General features: G+C 39.3%; 1 protein-coding gene and 1 pseudogene across 7 annotated transcripts in view; both read right to left on the bottom strand.

Moving 5' to 3' along the window:
- LOC137048043 (probable E3 ubiquitin-protein ligase HECTD4) overlaps window positions 1-15,856 on the bottom strand; it is a 128,087-nt gene that overhangs the window by 3,647 nt on the left and 108,584 nt on the right. For all 7 annotated transcript variants that reach the window (XM_067426058.1, XM_067426281.1, XM_067426205.1 and 4 more), the window contains exons 66-75: window positions 11,314-11,440; window positions 10,387-10,577; window positions 10,114-10,260; window positions 7,311-7,430; window positions 7,079-7,234; window positions 6,475-6,578; window positions 6,148-6,369; window positions 4,903-5,069; window positions 3,733-3,928; window positions 1,409-1,631 (exon numbers count right to left, since the gene is read on the bottom strand). In XM_067426058.1, coding sequence (XP_067282159.1) covers window positions 1,409-1,631; window positions 3,733-3,928; window positions 4,903-5,069; window positions 6,148-6,369; window positions 6,475-6,578; window positions 7,079-7,234; window positions 7,311-7,430; window positions 10,114-10,260; window positions 10,387-10,577; window positions 11,314-11,440 — 1,653 coding nt within the window. The remainder of the gene's footprint in view (window positions 1-1,408; window positions 1,632-3,732; window positions 3,929-4,902; window positions 5,070-6,147; window positions 6,370-6,474; window positions 6,579-7,078; window positions 7,235-7,310; window positions 7,431-10,113; window positions 10,261-10,386; window positions 10,578-11,313; window positions 11,441-15,856) is intronic.
- LOC137088808 (5S ribosomal RNA) lies at window positions 450-566 on the bottom strand (annotated as a pseudogene).

Raw genomic sequence — 15,856 nt, 5'->3', positions numbered from 1 at the left:
ATAGTGCTTTCAAATGTACTACTGTACACCCAAAGCGCTTCACACTCATGTCAGGGGTCTCTCCTCAACCAACACCAGTGTGCAGCATCCACTTGGATGATGCGACGGCAGCCACAGTACAACGGCGCCAGTGCGCTCACCACACACCAGCGATAGGTGGAGAGGAGAAGGGGTGATAGAGCCAATTCAGTGGATGGGGATTACTAGGAGGCCATGATTGGTAAGGGCCAATCGAGGGAATTTGGCCAGAACACCGGGGTTACACCCCTACTCTTTTACGAGAAGTGCCATGGGATTTTTAATGACCACAGAGAGTCAGGACCTCGGTTTAACGTCTCATCCGAAGGACGGTTCTCTTTGACAGTATAGTGTCCCCATCACTATACTGGGGCGTTAGGACCCACACAGACCACAGGGTGAGCACCCCCTGCTGGCCTCACTAACACCTCTACCAGCAGCAACCTGGTTTTCCCAGTTGGTCTCCCATCCAGGTACTGACCAGGCTCAGCCCTGCTTAGCTTCAGTGGGAAACCAGTCTTGGGCTACAGGGTGATATGGCTGCTGGTAGTAGCAAACACTAAACTCATAAATGGTTGTTGCGACAAAGAACTTTAGTTCCTGAGTTTAATTGTTCAGAGGCATTTTTCACCCCTGTATTTTGAAATGAGAGGAAAAAAATTCCCCCCCATTATGATACCTTTGCCTCAAGCCTTTGTTAATTTCTCACACACGGCCTCTCTGAAATCCAATTGATGGACGTATGTCGCAGCAATGGAGAACTTTAAAGGGTTGGTAAAACACAATTTCACTTTCTAACTTTAGCTAGTGTGTAACGTTGCTGTTTGAGCATAAACAACATCTGTTACAACATTCAAAGTTTAAAGCAAAGGGAGATATTTGCTTTTAAAGAAATCAATTTCTAAGGGCTACAGCAAACGGCTGGTAGGGACTACAGACTTTTCCTACAGGGCTGGTGACATCAGCAGCCCCATTATTTACATAAACCCCTCCTCTGGGAATATTAAATAAGGGGGGCGAGGCCATTTTTTATTGCTGTGGTATAGTGGGTTGGACTGTTGAACAATGCTGATGAAACGCTGTTATTTTCATCCATTATTTTCATGCAGGTCCACTTTATTCAGACTTCCTAGGGATAGGGGAGTTAGGGATGAATGGATGAAATTTAAATCTTACTCTATTGCATATTTTTGAAGGACTAGCTTCATAAAATCCGGAAACCATCTGAGCATTTTTACAAAGAGGGACAGAGCAGTGTAGAATAAGGTAAAATATATGAAAAATAATGCAATTAAAAAAAAAAACGAAGAATGAACACATTACAGTGCACCCCACAAACATAATCAAGCCTTCGAAAGAATGTGTTTTGATCCCTTTTTGGGACACTTACCCACAGCCCCATCTGGAGGGGCGATCTTCATGGGATAGGGGGGCACATGAGCGGTGTCCGGACCACCGTCTTTACAGGGGCACGTGAACGGAATACGCTCCTGGTTGCAAGCAAACTTGATGAACTTGCTAAGCTCCTCCTGCGTGAACATCTCGAGCGCGGCCCAGAAGAACTCAATGTGCTGGTCGGTCTCCATCAGTCCTACCTGGTACATAGTGTGAGCCTAGATGAACGTGATGAAGAGAATGGGTTTGGTGAGGAAAGTAGCCACAGGTGTTTTTAGTATACAAACTGAAATTCTGCAGTCAAATATTTCTGTGCAACTGACCATCCTAAATGATTTTCTCTATAGCTGGGTTAGTTTAAGCCTAGTTCAGACTGCACGATTTTCAAACTCGTCGGGTCACAGCTCTATTCACACTGCATGACTATCTGGGGTATCATTCAGTCACTGCTGTGTTCACACTGCACGATGGTTTGACGACAGAGGAGTTCACACTGCATGACTGAACAAGGAAGAATCGCCGACAACTCTCTCTCTCTCCCGTGCGCAAACTACGTTTCCCAAACACGTGCGATGTGACAAGTAAACAACGCGAGATCACACGTGCGTCAGACCGGAGTTCTCGCGCGAGACTTGGAATTGTTATTAAAAATGATAAACTGCACAAAGTTTGCTTCAAATTGTATGTGTGCTGATTTGTGGAGAAAAAGAAAAAAGATTATGGCGGAAGAAATTGTTGGAGAGACAGAGCTGGGAGCCAGGATTTTGTTCTGCAAAGACAGTTTGAGGTAAATAAATAATTATTTAATGTGCTGCTGCTGTGGCTGGATGTGCAAATGTTTGGCCTTTGTTTCTGTTTCATAGAATTGTAAATATATCTATTAAAATACTGAAATTCTGCTTTATAACTCCTCCCTGAACCTCTTGCTGCCCTGTATCTCACGCTCTCATTGGCTGTCGGTGTAATTTTCAGTCAGAACGCTGTTCACACAGCAGGAGTTTGAATCGCCGACAGGTCCAGATATTTAGCATGCCAAATATCTCACCGGCGTCGGCGACTCGTCGGCGATTCTCTCTGATCGCGTCTTTGATCATTCATACTGCGTGATTGTCACTCGCGTGCACGAGCACCGATTTGCCTGTGATCTCGGGCATTTGTCGGCGATTTCACAAAACCTGTCGGCGACTCAAAATCGGGGCAAAAATCGGGCAGTGTGAACTAGGCTTTAGTCTACACACTCTCTCCTCTAAAACAATTTATGTACAAATCAATATTTCATGACTAATTGTTTATATGAATTATATTTAATTGCAATTAATTGTCAAAAAACATTATAGTTTAAATGTATATTAGATGAAATTAGCTGAACTTTAGAGTGTTTTTTGACACACTTACCTAGGACTTAAGTACATCTTTATATGTCATTTTATAATTACTTATATTTTCTTTGAAATATAGTTAAAATATACCGAATGTAGAGACAATTTATGGTAAACTTTTTTATAACAAATGTATGGTCATTTCTATTGAAACTTATATTTAAATATATTTGTAATGATGAAGTTACAATTTATAAATTTGAAATATATTAAATAATAATAAAATAATAACAGATAAAATTATAATCAAGTGCTTTGTCACATCTGATCGCCTTCTGTATCTAGCGCCTGTAGCAGTTCAAAATGCTTACGCTATGTCTGACGACATTGCACACCAGTTATGCTCGTAAGCATTTTAAACTGCGAGGCGTTACACTTTTCCCAAGATGAATACGGAAAGCGATCATCCGAAAGCTAGATAATTTACTTAATAAAGTTTTAAATATGGATATTTTTCTTATGCTTATAGAAATGCTTTGATTCGCTTCAGATGGCCTTTTAATTAACCCCCGGAGCTGCTTGGAGCAGTTATATGATGTACAGATGGACTTTTACAGAAATTACCCAACAGTTCACTGTCATTATAAAGCTTGGATTAACCACGACTTTTTAATATAACTCCACTTTCATTCATCTGTAAGGAGAATGTCATATACATCTAGGATGATTTGAGGGTGACTAAATCATGGGCTAATTTTCATTTTTGGGTGAATTAACCCTTTAATAACAGTGTCATGTTCTCATTGGTTTATTGTCTTGTTATCAGTTTTCATTGGTTCACATTCTTTAGTTCTAACTTGTCATTGGCTGTTGTTGTCTTGTGTTTCACGTTTGCCAGGTTTCCTTGTCACGTATTGTTGTTTGTGTATTCTGCTGTTGATGAGTTTGTAGAGGAGATTGTTCAGGGCATGAGTTCAGCAGTTGACATGAGTGATTTCACCTTGAGGAACTCCAGGTTGATGTCCGGCAGGCCGCATGTGCGCAGCTCCATCTCTGCAGGGCTCAGTAAGGTCAGTAGCTGCAGTGGTATGATGGAGCCCAGACCAGCACGCACAGCCGACATGCACTCCACATTCTGCAGCTCTCGCAGGCGTAAATCACGCACTGCTCGCACGTACACATCTTTATTCTCCCAGCTGAACAAACACACATATTCTATAGGTATTAGATATTTTGATCTATCTTATACCTTTCCAACACATTCAAGAAGCATTTAACATTTCTTGATTTCGAAATCCCTACAATAAAACATCCAGTTTTTGGGACTAATACAAAATAAATCTTAAAGGGTTACTTCAGCGATTAGCATATGGCTTTGTATCAGTAGAAACCCTGCAGTATAATCAAATGATTGTGTTTTCCCCCCCTCATATCCCCCTGGGACAAGAGATTTATGCATTTTATTTCTGGAAAAATTCCTCACGTGACTCAAATTGACGATATTTGCGTCATCTTTGGAATGTTTGGCCAAAGGCTAAAGACTACAGCCAGCAGAGGGAGCTATTTACGCATGTTTTCAACTCGCGCATGGGGGATGGGAGATCACACTCAGAGCACTCGGCACCGGCAGCTGTAGGCATTCATTTAAACGGATGCTAAGTGTTTTAACTTCTCAAATTAATTTCTATGAAAGTTAAGCTTCCAAAGGCATGAACTGAAAACACACCAAACTGAACACGCGTTGTGAATGTATGGTGCGAGTGTGGTCGCGATTACCTCAACTCTCATCAGCTCATTTATGATGTTAAATGTAATCTGACTCCTAATCTGAGGTAGTGCTGTGAGACTCACGCGGCAACTCGATCGTTATATTGAACAGACACGTTCAGTATTTAATTGTAGTGTCTGTTATCAAATACAGTAATCCAGTAGCGGTGGCTTTGGGAATGGCCTCACAGGGCAGCGAAGCATTCTGGGAATTGTAGTCTTTCATCTCCATGAGAATTTTTTTTTCTGTCTTTTCTCAGTCTAGAAAGCACCAAATTCAAAAATAATTTCAAATTTCTACTACATTAATGACCCAGTTTAAATACAGATTCATCTTTCCAGGGCTGAAGTACCCCTTTAAGCATCATGAACAGTATTATATAAATTTGTCAATGGGTCCTACCTGACAGCTATATCATGACCCCCATGACACAGCTCCACCTCCTCTCCAGTCATAGTGATGTAGGTGAATGTGCAGCAGGGACGACTTGGTGAATCAGGACTCTCGCCCAAATGGCTCTGCGACGACACATCAGCACATAGCGCTTCCAGCTCCGCCTCATCGGCTAACTGTGAAGACAATAGTAAAAGACAAGGGTTCAGGGTTAAAGCAGAAGATGAAAAATAATTCATTTTTATTTAGGTCGCGCTTTACACAATACAGATTGTTTAAAAGCAGCTTTACAATGATAACCGGAAAATGATGCATTTTGGCTGTTGTTCAGCTGAAGTCAGTACCGTGTTGATTCAGTTCCGTTGTAAATGTCATCAATAAATTAGTTCATTTCATCTATAAATCCGTTCTACAAAAAAATATGTCAAGAAGTACTTATTATGGAAATAATAATTTTTAAAAGACTACAGTGAGGTGAAAACTGAATGTAACATTTTCAGACAATTACCTACATGTTAAGCGCAATTAAAATATGTTAAAGTTTAAATTTATATTTACGGCAAACAGCTGAACTTCAGAGCGTAGCTGAACATGAAGTGTACTCTCTTTATGTACACTTAAAGGGATAGTTAACCCAAAAATGAAAGTTCTGTCATTCCAAACCCGTAAGATCTATGGTTCATCTTTGGAACACAAATGAAAAGATATTTTTGATAAAATCCGAGAGCTTTCTGACTTCTCCATATACAACAATTTAATTAACACTTACATGGCCCAGAAAGATAGGAAAGACAGTGGTTCAACCTTAATTATATAAAGTGAGGAGTATAATTGTGTGCGCAAAAACTATTTTTTTTTTTTTACTTTTTTCAAAAATTTAGTTCTAGTCTGTGTCAGTCTCCTACGCGGCAACATAAACTGCGTAGGAGACTGAAACAGGCTAGAATGAAATTGTTGAAAGTTGTTTTGTTTGTTTTTGTGTACAAAAAGTATTCTCGTTGCTTCATAAAATTAAGGTTGAAACATTGGAGTCACATGGACTGTTTTAATGATGTCTTTACTAACTTTCTGGGCCTTGAAAGTTGTAATTGTATAGCTGTCTATGAAGGGGTCAGAGAGGTTTGGAATGACATGAGGATGAGTAATTCATGGGTTTTCATTTTTGGTTTTCATATCACGTCAAACTCGCTCCAGAGAAGATAATATATCACTTAAAGAAAGGCTTTTTATTGTATAATATTAATTATAACTTACATTCTCAAACTTTTTAATGTGGCTGTATGTGAGCAGGTCCGCTTCTCGAAAGTCAGATTCTGGGTCCAGTGCCTCGCCGACCAGACCCTTCCAGAAGGAGCCGAGCAGATCCAAAGGCAGAGGTACATCTGCCCGGATAGCAATACCAAGCAGTTGGCCAAAGAAATTCAGTAGCTGCTCTTCAGCATAAGTGATGGGGCATGGAGTCAGAATGTACTTCCCCTGCAACACACCCACAACAAAAGTCAAGCTGTGTTCACATGTGCCAGCATACTATAGGTATTAAGGAAGGTGAAAAAAATTAACAGGTCAAACATGCAAGCAAACCTTATTGCGATTGGCTGCAGCACTGGGACAAGGGAGGAGCAGTGAGAGTGCTGAACTTTGCAGCTCCTTACAGACTTGCCACAAGAAATGCCTGAATGAACCACCTGAGCAAATATGACACAAGCCGTCAAGTCAGTGTTGCTATTATTAACCAAAACCTTTAAAAAATATTTTTTGTAAATGGAAATAAAGCTGGAATAGAGCAAATTATAAATATTAGATGAAATACTGAAACGAGTTAAGTCTGAGTTGAAGTATTCAAATAACTAAACCTAAAATGAAATAATAAAAAAAATAGAAATATTGAGATTAAAAAAACCTAACTGAAATAAAAGAAGTTTAATGACTCAAATTATGAAAACAAACAATAATTGAAATGAAGCTGAAATTAAATAGAAATATAAAAAAAATTCAGCTTAAACAACTAAAATTAAAGTACTAAAATTACTACTACACTGAATTAAAATGAAGGCAAATAATAACACTATACCCAACACTGGTCATGCCCATGTAAGAAAAACGGTATATAACAATAGGAACAGTTGTTCTGTTGGAACAGTGTTTCTGATTTAGTGTTTGCATGAAAGCAGTGTGTAATACTGACTGGTGCCATGGACCTCCTCCCCGGTGAAGCGGATGTTGAAAGCATAGGTGGGGTCTCCTCCACTGGCTATCCGTACACACAGCTGAGACGACGGGACACATGACAGCTGGCGTGCAGCCTGACAGAAGTACGTGTTCTCTGCTGCACGCATCTCACCTGTAATAGACAGGTGTAAGTCTAAAGAACTGATAGTACAAACCATCTTCTGTGAGTGATGATTCATTCACATTACCTCCCACTATCTCCAGCGGATCGAGTGTGATCTCGGGGGCAGCGTGGTCCGCAGTCCGCTGCACTGTTGCGTTCAGCACCCTGTTCATAACAGTCACTTTGGTGTCGTAAAAAATCAGGCCTACAAATGAAATAAAGTGAAAAAAAAGAGTTACTGAACCTTGTTAAAAAAGAAGTGCGCTTTATCGTTTTGAATGTGCACTTGAAGTGTACTTCAAATCTTAAAGGGGTCATATAATGGTACATGCACTTTTACAAGCTGATTGTATGAAAATATGTGTTGGCAGTGCCTGTACACAACCATCCTTTAATGATAAAAATCCATCAAGTGTTTTTTTTTTTTTTTATCTCCTCCTATGTTTTCCCCTGTCTCAAATCGAGCCGTTCGACCGTTCGATAGTTTGAAAAGCTTGCACGCTTCACGATGGATGCAACTAAAGTTTACAGGGTAAGTTAAATTACTGCATGCTTTCTATGAATGACATTCTAAATCTAATGCATAATCCCACGTTTACAATGAACAACACGTTATGGTTATTGTGTTATTACAAACTGTGTAACTGTTACGCTGGTTTTAAAGCTTAATTATGTAGATGGTTTATAACTGTTTCTGTCCAAAAAACAAAAAATTGCTTTGTTACAGTTATTACAATGCATAGATAACGTTACGCATCACTGACAAACCGACATGAACAGAAAAAAAAGTTTTTATTGGCATTAGGTGTAACATAAATCTGTCAATGAACTAACATATACATCAGTAAAAACAGCATTCACGCTAACGTTACCCTGCCAGTACATAAAGATTCCTTCATTCCATGACTGAATGACTGTTTGTTTTATATTTAATACTTAAAGCTGTTTTCTTTAACGCAGTCTATTGTATATTTCAAGTAGGCTACTGAACTGCAGAGCTGGTGTATCCATATCCACATCGCTATGATCACATGCTTTCGTTCTGCTGCCACCGCTGTCAGTTTTGGAGTTACTGAGAGGAAAATGTTCTATATTCTATCGAAACGCTTCTCAGCAACGCGGATGACGTCAGGATGTTAAACGAGCTCTCTGATTCAATGTTTTCCGATGGATTTTATCTTGGCCTATTTTGCAAACAAAATGACTTGTCGATTTCCTTAGTGGCTTCTTTGTAGCTGAAGCACAAACAAGTTCACACTTCTGCTCTGTAAACCGTTGGAGCGGAATAATTCTATCGTCTTGTGAGGTTTGCTCATAGACAGTAAAAGAAATGGACAGAGCGACCCCATAGACTTCAATGGCGGAAAATGATGTCAATTAGAAGCGCTCATTTCCTGATGGCTGAGCGAACTGCGCAGGCTCAGACTGAGCTTGACGACGTAGATGTGACGTACGCAACCTGTCTGACAGCTGTAAGCCTTTAAGTAGTTGTGGAAAGGGAAATCTGAATCACGTTGTTTTAAATGTTTGCCCGGTTGCTTTTGGCTCACTATGTGCTTCTCCCCATTCCTCTCCTTTGACTTTATCGGACTTTATGTCTCCACATCCCCCCGACTGTCTCATAGACAATAAAAGATAACTTCTGAGCGTCTCCTCCTGCCTATACGGTAATTTCTCAACTGTGCGACAGAGTCGTGTTGGTTACGATGCAATCGTGCTTCTCTGGCTCTGCGCGTCAGACACATTCTGAGATAACACTGCCATCTAGTGGTTGGGTTGTATACAGTCTGTGGTTTAATTCGAACATAAAGCCACAAATCTTGGATGTAAATAAATAAATATTGATACAGTGTTTTTGAGAATCGATAAAGTATCGCCAAACACAAAAATCGGAGTACTCACGTATATCGATATTTTCTTACACCCCTAATATCAGCTGAATAAATATTCTCTTTCGTGGTGAAAAAGTAGAGACGATTGTTGACGAAAATGAAGACTATAAAAAAAGAATTTTTATTTTATGCAAAACATTTTCCTTTTTCGTCAATAATAATGCATGTTAATTTAGTCTTAGTCAGCGTTTTTGGACATTGGTGCAGTCTCACCATTGTCTCGTCTTAGTCATGGAAAAAAAAATTGACGACAAACATATTTCATCTCGTCTCTTCTGACGAAATTAACACTATCCACTTTTAAATGAAACGATTTAAAACGAAAAGATTTAGTTAAGCAAAGTGCACCGTTCACACGAGCAGGTCATGTTTCTGTTCCGACATGTTTTTTATACTATACAAATGAAAACAAACGGTGGGCGAGGTGGGCAAGTGATGCAACCGGTAGGCATGGCTTTGGGAGTGGCCTCGTAGGGAAGCAAAGCAAGTGCATTCTGGGAGTTGATGTCTTTCATCCTCATGAGCCAAAAATACATTTTCTGGCTTTTCTCAGTCTAGAAGGCACCAAGTTATGAAATAATTTCAAATTTTTACAACATAAATGACCCAATTTAAATACACATTCATCTTGTGAAATATGAAATATCCCTTTAAGTACACTTTGTAATAATGTGAAATTAAAAGATTTTCTTGAAAGTACATTTTAAATAATTTAAAAATTAAGTATTATTAATATTTGTTGTGCTTTAAAGACATTTTGATGTGTTGACAAACATACTAAAGCACATGTGAAGTTCTTGATTTTAATTTTAACTGTAGTGTGCTATTTAGGTAACATATTTAAAATGTACTAATATGCAGCTTAATAATTACAAATACATTGTCAGCACATTCAGCATTTCACTTTAACTATACGCTTTGGTACTTTTCTATTTATGTACTAAAGAAACAATCCTATACAATAAGTCCTGGTTGCCTGTTTGTTGGATGACTGACCTTTGGCCTCACACAGAAGGGTTGCTATGCTGTTTTGATAGGTTTGCGTCAGCCTTAGCTCTACTAATGGCAGGAAGAAGCTCTCCAATGTGCTGTTGAGTGACTGCAGTAAAGCAAACCTCAGTCGCAAACTCTCAACTGGAACACCTGTGTGAGAATTACATTCAATGTATATCCGGATTAAAAACTTGGTGACTGTACAATCTGCAACTGCATGAAAACATCTCATAATCCAAATCCAAAAAACATAACGCAATAAGAAGATGGACTTGCCTAATAAGCATGCGACTTGGGGATCAATGGTATCCTTGGTGTCGACGTAAACTTCATGCGGATGTAGCCGGGCAGGTGTGATGGCCAGATGTCGGCAGAGACGATTCACAAACTGGACCAATGCAAAGTCCATCTCGAAGGTCCATTTTCTACTGGCTTTTTGAGCATGACGGGAGTCGATGCATGTACATCTAAAACAAGAAGTCCTTTATAAATGACACCATTGAGATCTTCAGAGGATTACATTCATTATTCTAGTCATTAAAAAAAGACTATTCTAAAACTCCATCCTTAGTTTATTCAGAAACTAGAACAAGAGAGACATGCAGAAACATGTAGGTAGTAATATGGAGATTTGAGATGGGATTCACAAAAACAAATTTTAAAGTGGCATTATACTTTTTCATATAGTGTGTACTATAGCTGTTTGTGAATGTCAATGGTCAGCTAGGTTTCTAAGATCAAAGTGCATGATGAATGGAGTCATTGTCTCCCAAAAGAGTGAATCAATTCTGAACTGCTTAAAACGATTGATCAGTAGCTAGTCTTACTTCATCCATGAACCTCTGTAGGTTTGTAACAAATTAGCATAATATCAGCCTCTGGTCTTCATCAGCTGCCAGCGGACAATGTCTACTTTGACCCACCCTAAAACACTGTAGTCGTAGCTGAGGACTGGAATAGTCTGCTTTGTTCAGCGCTCTTTGCATCACTTTCAAAAAATGAGGACTGAGGATTCAGGCTTGCATTGATTCGGTAATACAGACACCATCATTACTGTTTGTGTCACAGTCTATACAAGTGCTGATAAAGCTCTAGAGTTGGAATTCAGATATGGTAATGAAAGGTTGCTTATCTTCTTTTTTTTTAAGAAGATTTTTGTGAATCTCTTCCATTCTATTAAAGCAGCCCTGAGGAGGTACAAACCTTTCAAAATGCAGGTCATAACCGCATGCCAGGATTGCACGCCAAACACTGCGAATATCCTGCTTGGCTCTGTCTAGTGTAAACTTGTGGAAACCTTCAAGGGTCAAAAACTTCTCTTCTGGTACAACTGGGATAGAGGAAAGGTGAAATGTTAAGATATATGTGAAATAAATCAAAGAGCAATATATTAAATACATTTATATTAAATAAAAATGGCTAAACCTTTCTGACCAACTTATGTAGGACAAAAGTGCATCTTTATATGTAATTTCTAGTGCTGGAGTTAACATAATATATGTTTGTGTGTATACTGTATAATTATTATGCATATATAAATATACACACATATACATTTAAGAATTTATTTTAAATGTATAAAACACATTTATATACAAGATAAATTATATATACAGTACATCCATAAATGTATACATTTTGGATTGTTTTGGATGCGATTAATCATGATTTATTTTTCTCCAGCACTAGTAATTTCATAATTATATCTGTGGTCTTTGAATTATAGTTAAGGTGTACTGGAAAATGTACTAGCAAGCATTTATGGTAAAATAAAATATGCTTTAAATGTTATTTTTAATGATGCTTGTAGTTCATGAGTTTTTATTTATTTGTAATTACAAATGGTGTAATGGTGAAGTTGCAATTTAGTACATTTAAAATATTCAGTTGATATAATATTGAATAACACTGAATAACACAGTTTATAATCATGTTCATGACATGTTCTTTAATATGTTTGTCAACACTTCAAAATAAGTATACTTAAAGCATGTCAAAAGATTAGTAAAACAATGATTTAAAAAGAGCACTTAAATGGCCTATTATTTCATTCATATTTTATTATCTGCAAGTACAGTTTATTTAAAGTATACTTTTAGGGTTTTGAAATACACAACAAGTGCACATTCAAAGCAATTCAATGCAGTTCTTTTTTTATAAGGTAACATGTACTAAGGGCCGGATTTACCATAGAGATTTACCACCGGGCCGATTGGTGCCCGGGGGCCTCCGACCTCTAGGGGGCCTCCAAGCCTCATCCTTTTTTTTAATTTATTTTTTTTACTTTTTTTTAATTATTGGATTAAATTTTAAAAATCCTTAGTGTGTTAACAATAATTTATTTGCACACACAAAACAAATCATGATCAGCTTTTTGGCTGTGTCTGATGATGACAATGATGAGTCATCAGCATATGCGGAAACTGTTGATAGCGGCAAGACAGGCGGTAGAAGTCGAAGATAGTGTGAAAAAAGACATCGAATAAACAACCAACATGGTAAAAAACGGTAGCAGTGGAGCCACAAAATGGAAAGCTAAAAGGGATAAGGACTAGCCTAGAAATCTAGACGCACCCTAGCGGCAGCAAATTTTATTTGCCCGCAAGTGTGGTCTAGCAACTCTCAATTCCTATCTGAGCTGTATTCCTCAGAATCTGGACGGCCCAATCACATCGTGTATAGAATCGGCAGACGGGGCCATAATGACGACGGCCGAGTTGCGTTTGCGTGCTTCTAGTAACACAGAAACTGGCGAACGGCGACGGTCTTTCGAATCAGCTCTGCACGCGCCTCCGGAAGACTTGGAGTTGAGCTTTCCTCTGAGAAAAGAACAAAGAGTGGCACTGAAGTCATTCTTAAAAAGGGAAGATGTGTTCAGAGTTTAGCCGACCGGATACGGTGAATGTTTAATCAGTCAGCGAGCTCCCCTTCACCGTCGTTGCTCCGGTTGGTGTAGCGCTATCCTATCGCGTGCAGAGGGAGTTTGAAAGACAACCGTTTATCCCGCCCCTCGGATTGAGCCCTGTCTATGGTGAGTTTCCAGACCAAACATCTTGATGTGGGTCTGGCTTGTCAGGCTAGAGAAGGACAGCAGTGAGGATTTAATTAGGAGTACTATTCTAACCATCTCCACTTTTTTTCTGAAAGCGGCGTTGACGTGTAGATTAACGTACATTACCAGTTTGACAGCCTCAAGAAATGTTGGCCTATCAATTAGTTTTCCCCTTATTAAAAAAACCTGATTATTATGCCTGGATCGGCACAGAAGCCTTCCATCTGCGTCCACAGAGTCCGACCCACCTAAATATTTTCTATTTCTGATTCCACCACTTGTCTGTCCCCGTTATGATGTTGCTTTTTAAATCACGTAACCCTAAGCAGCTATGATGAGGTATTTCCCTGAGATGTAGGCTATATAATAAATGTTGTGAACTAAATGCATAATATAGTATTAACACTACTTTAGTATTGCAATGATACAGCACAGAACTAAGCGGTCTGTTCTCATCGGAGCTGCCTCTCAGCGGTTTGTCACCGCTCATCAAAATATTACCATACATTTGAGATGACCAATCAAATCAAAGTAGGCGGGCTTTACATTCACAGTATACTTAGCGCAAATTTCATAATTCAGGTGATTCATAATGTATTTTTTTCTAATGTAACATATAGGGCTGGGATAAAGATTATTTTTTAAACGATTAATCTAGCGATTATTTTTTCGATGCATCGATTAATCTAACGATTAATTTTTCCTGTCCGATTCGGTTACGATTCGATTCTCTCCCCATTAATTGCCTAATAGCAATTTATACATGTTGATGTAATTGTCTGAATGAAAAACCTAATTCCTTAACATTGCAATATATGTTTATTGCTCTTAAAATTCCAAAGTAAGACTATACAATACAAGAGCAATGCATTCAATAAAACCTTGAAAACATAAAGTACACACACACACACACACACACACACACACACACACACACACACACACACACACACACACACACACACCACACACAAATAAATGAGTATAAACCAACAACCATCGATTAAATATCAACAAGTTGGTTAATCAAAACCGGGGACACACTGAAAGCGTGCCGTGAGCGTCTCGGCTCCGTGGCGTGTCCGTTTTTGTTAACAGGTTGGAGTTTGCACACTGCCTGTGACACGCGCGGAAAACGCGTGCATGCTAGAAATAGAAGAGCGCCTATTTTTCACGCGTGTTGGAAGCGTCTCCAGGCAAAATAGAATAGGAAAAGATGTTTATATATCATTTTGACACGAATACATATTATTAAATGACATTTTCATGTTTGAAAGTCTGTAGGTTAACATAAATGCAGATATAGGCCTAATTGTAATAATACAAAAACGACAATTATCGATTTTGAAATATTGCAACTGTCAATACAGAACGAAATATTCTGTAGCCTATTTTGCCGTCAATACCATAGATATGTGGCTACTGCCGACGTTGTCTTTGCTGTATCAGTAATAATAATAATAATAATAGATTTTATTTATAATGCACTTTTCATTCCAAAGAATCTCAAAGTGCAACAAAAGGGGGAAAAAATAACAACAACAAAAAAAAATAACAAGTAAAAATATAGAATAATACAAACTGTCCCAATTTACATGTCCCAAACAATCAACCAACACAGAAAACAGAACAGAAACAGAGCTGATGGTGAACAGAAACAGAGCTGATGGTGAACAGAAGCAGAGCTGATGGTGAACAGAAACAGAGCTGATGGTGAACAGAAGCAGAGCTGATGGTGAACAGAAGCAGAGCTGATGGTGAACAGAAGCAGAGCTGATGGTGAACAGAAGCAGAGCTGATGGTGAACAGAAGCAGAGCTGATGGTGAACAGAAGCAGAGCTGATGGTGAACAGAAGCAGAGCTGATGGTGAACAGAAGCAGAGCTGACGGTGAACAGAAACAGAGCTGACGGTGAACAGAAGCAGAGCTGACGGTGAACAGAAGCAGAGCTGACGGTGAACAGAAGCAGAGCTGACGGTGAACAGAAACAGAGCTGACGGTGAACAGAAGCAGAGCTGACGGTGAACAGAAGCAGAGCTGACGGTGAACAGAAACAGAGCTGACGGTGAACAGAAGCAGAGCTGATGGTGAACAGAAGCAGAGCTGATGGTGAACAGAAGCAGAGCTGATGGTGAACAGAAGCAGAGCTGATGGTGAACAGAAACAGAGCTGATGGTGAACAGAAACAGAGCTGATGGTGAACAGAAGCAGAGCTGATGGTGAACAGAAACAGAGCTGATGGTGAACAGAAGCAGAGCTGATGGTGAACAGAAACAGAGCTGATGGTGAACAGAAGCAGAGCTGATGGTGAACAGAAGCAGAGCTGATGGTCAACAGAAACAGAGCTGATGGTGAACAGAAGCAGAGCTGATGGTGAACAGAAACAGAGCTGATGGTGAACAGAAGCAGAGCTGATGGTGAACAGAAACAGAGCTGATGGTGAACAGAAACACAGCTGATGGTGAACAGAAACAGAGCTGATGGTGAACAGAAAAAGAGCTGATGGTGAACTGAAACAGAGCTGATGGTGAACAGAAGCAGAGCTGATGGTGAACAGAAGCAGAGCTGATGGTGAACAGAAACAGAGCTCATGGTGAACAGAAACAGAGCTGATGGTGAACAGAAGCAGAGCTGATGGTGAACAGAAACAGAGCTGATGGTGAACAGAAGCAGAGCTGATGGTGAACAGAAACA

Source organism: Pseudorasbora parva, chromosome 1 (assembly GCF_024679245.1).
Source record: "Pseudorasbora parva isolate DD20220531a chromosome 1, ASM2467924v1, whole genome shotgun sequence".
Classification (NCBI taxonomy): domain Eukaryota; kingdom Metazoa; phylum Chordata; class Actinopteri; order Cypriniformes; family Gobionidae; genus Pseudorasbora; species Pseudorasbora parva.
The sequence above is the reverse complement of the archived record's forward strand: the minus strand, read 5'-3'. Positions and strand labels throughout refer to the sequence as shown.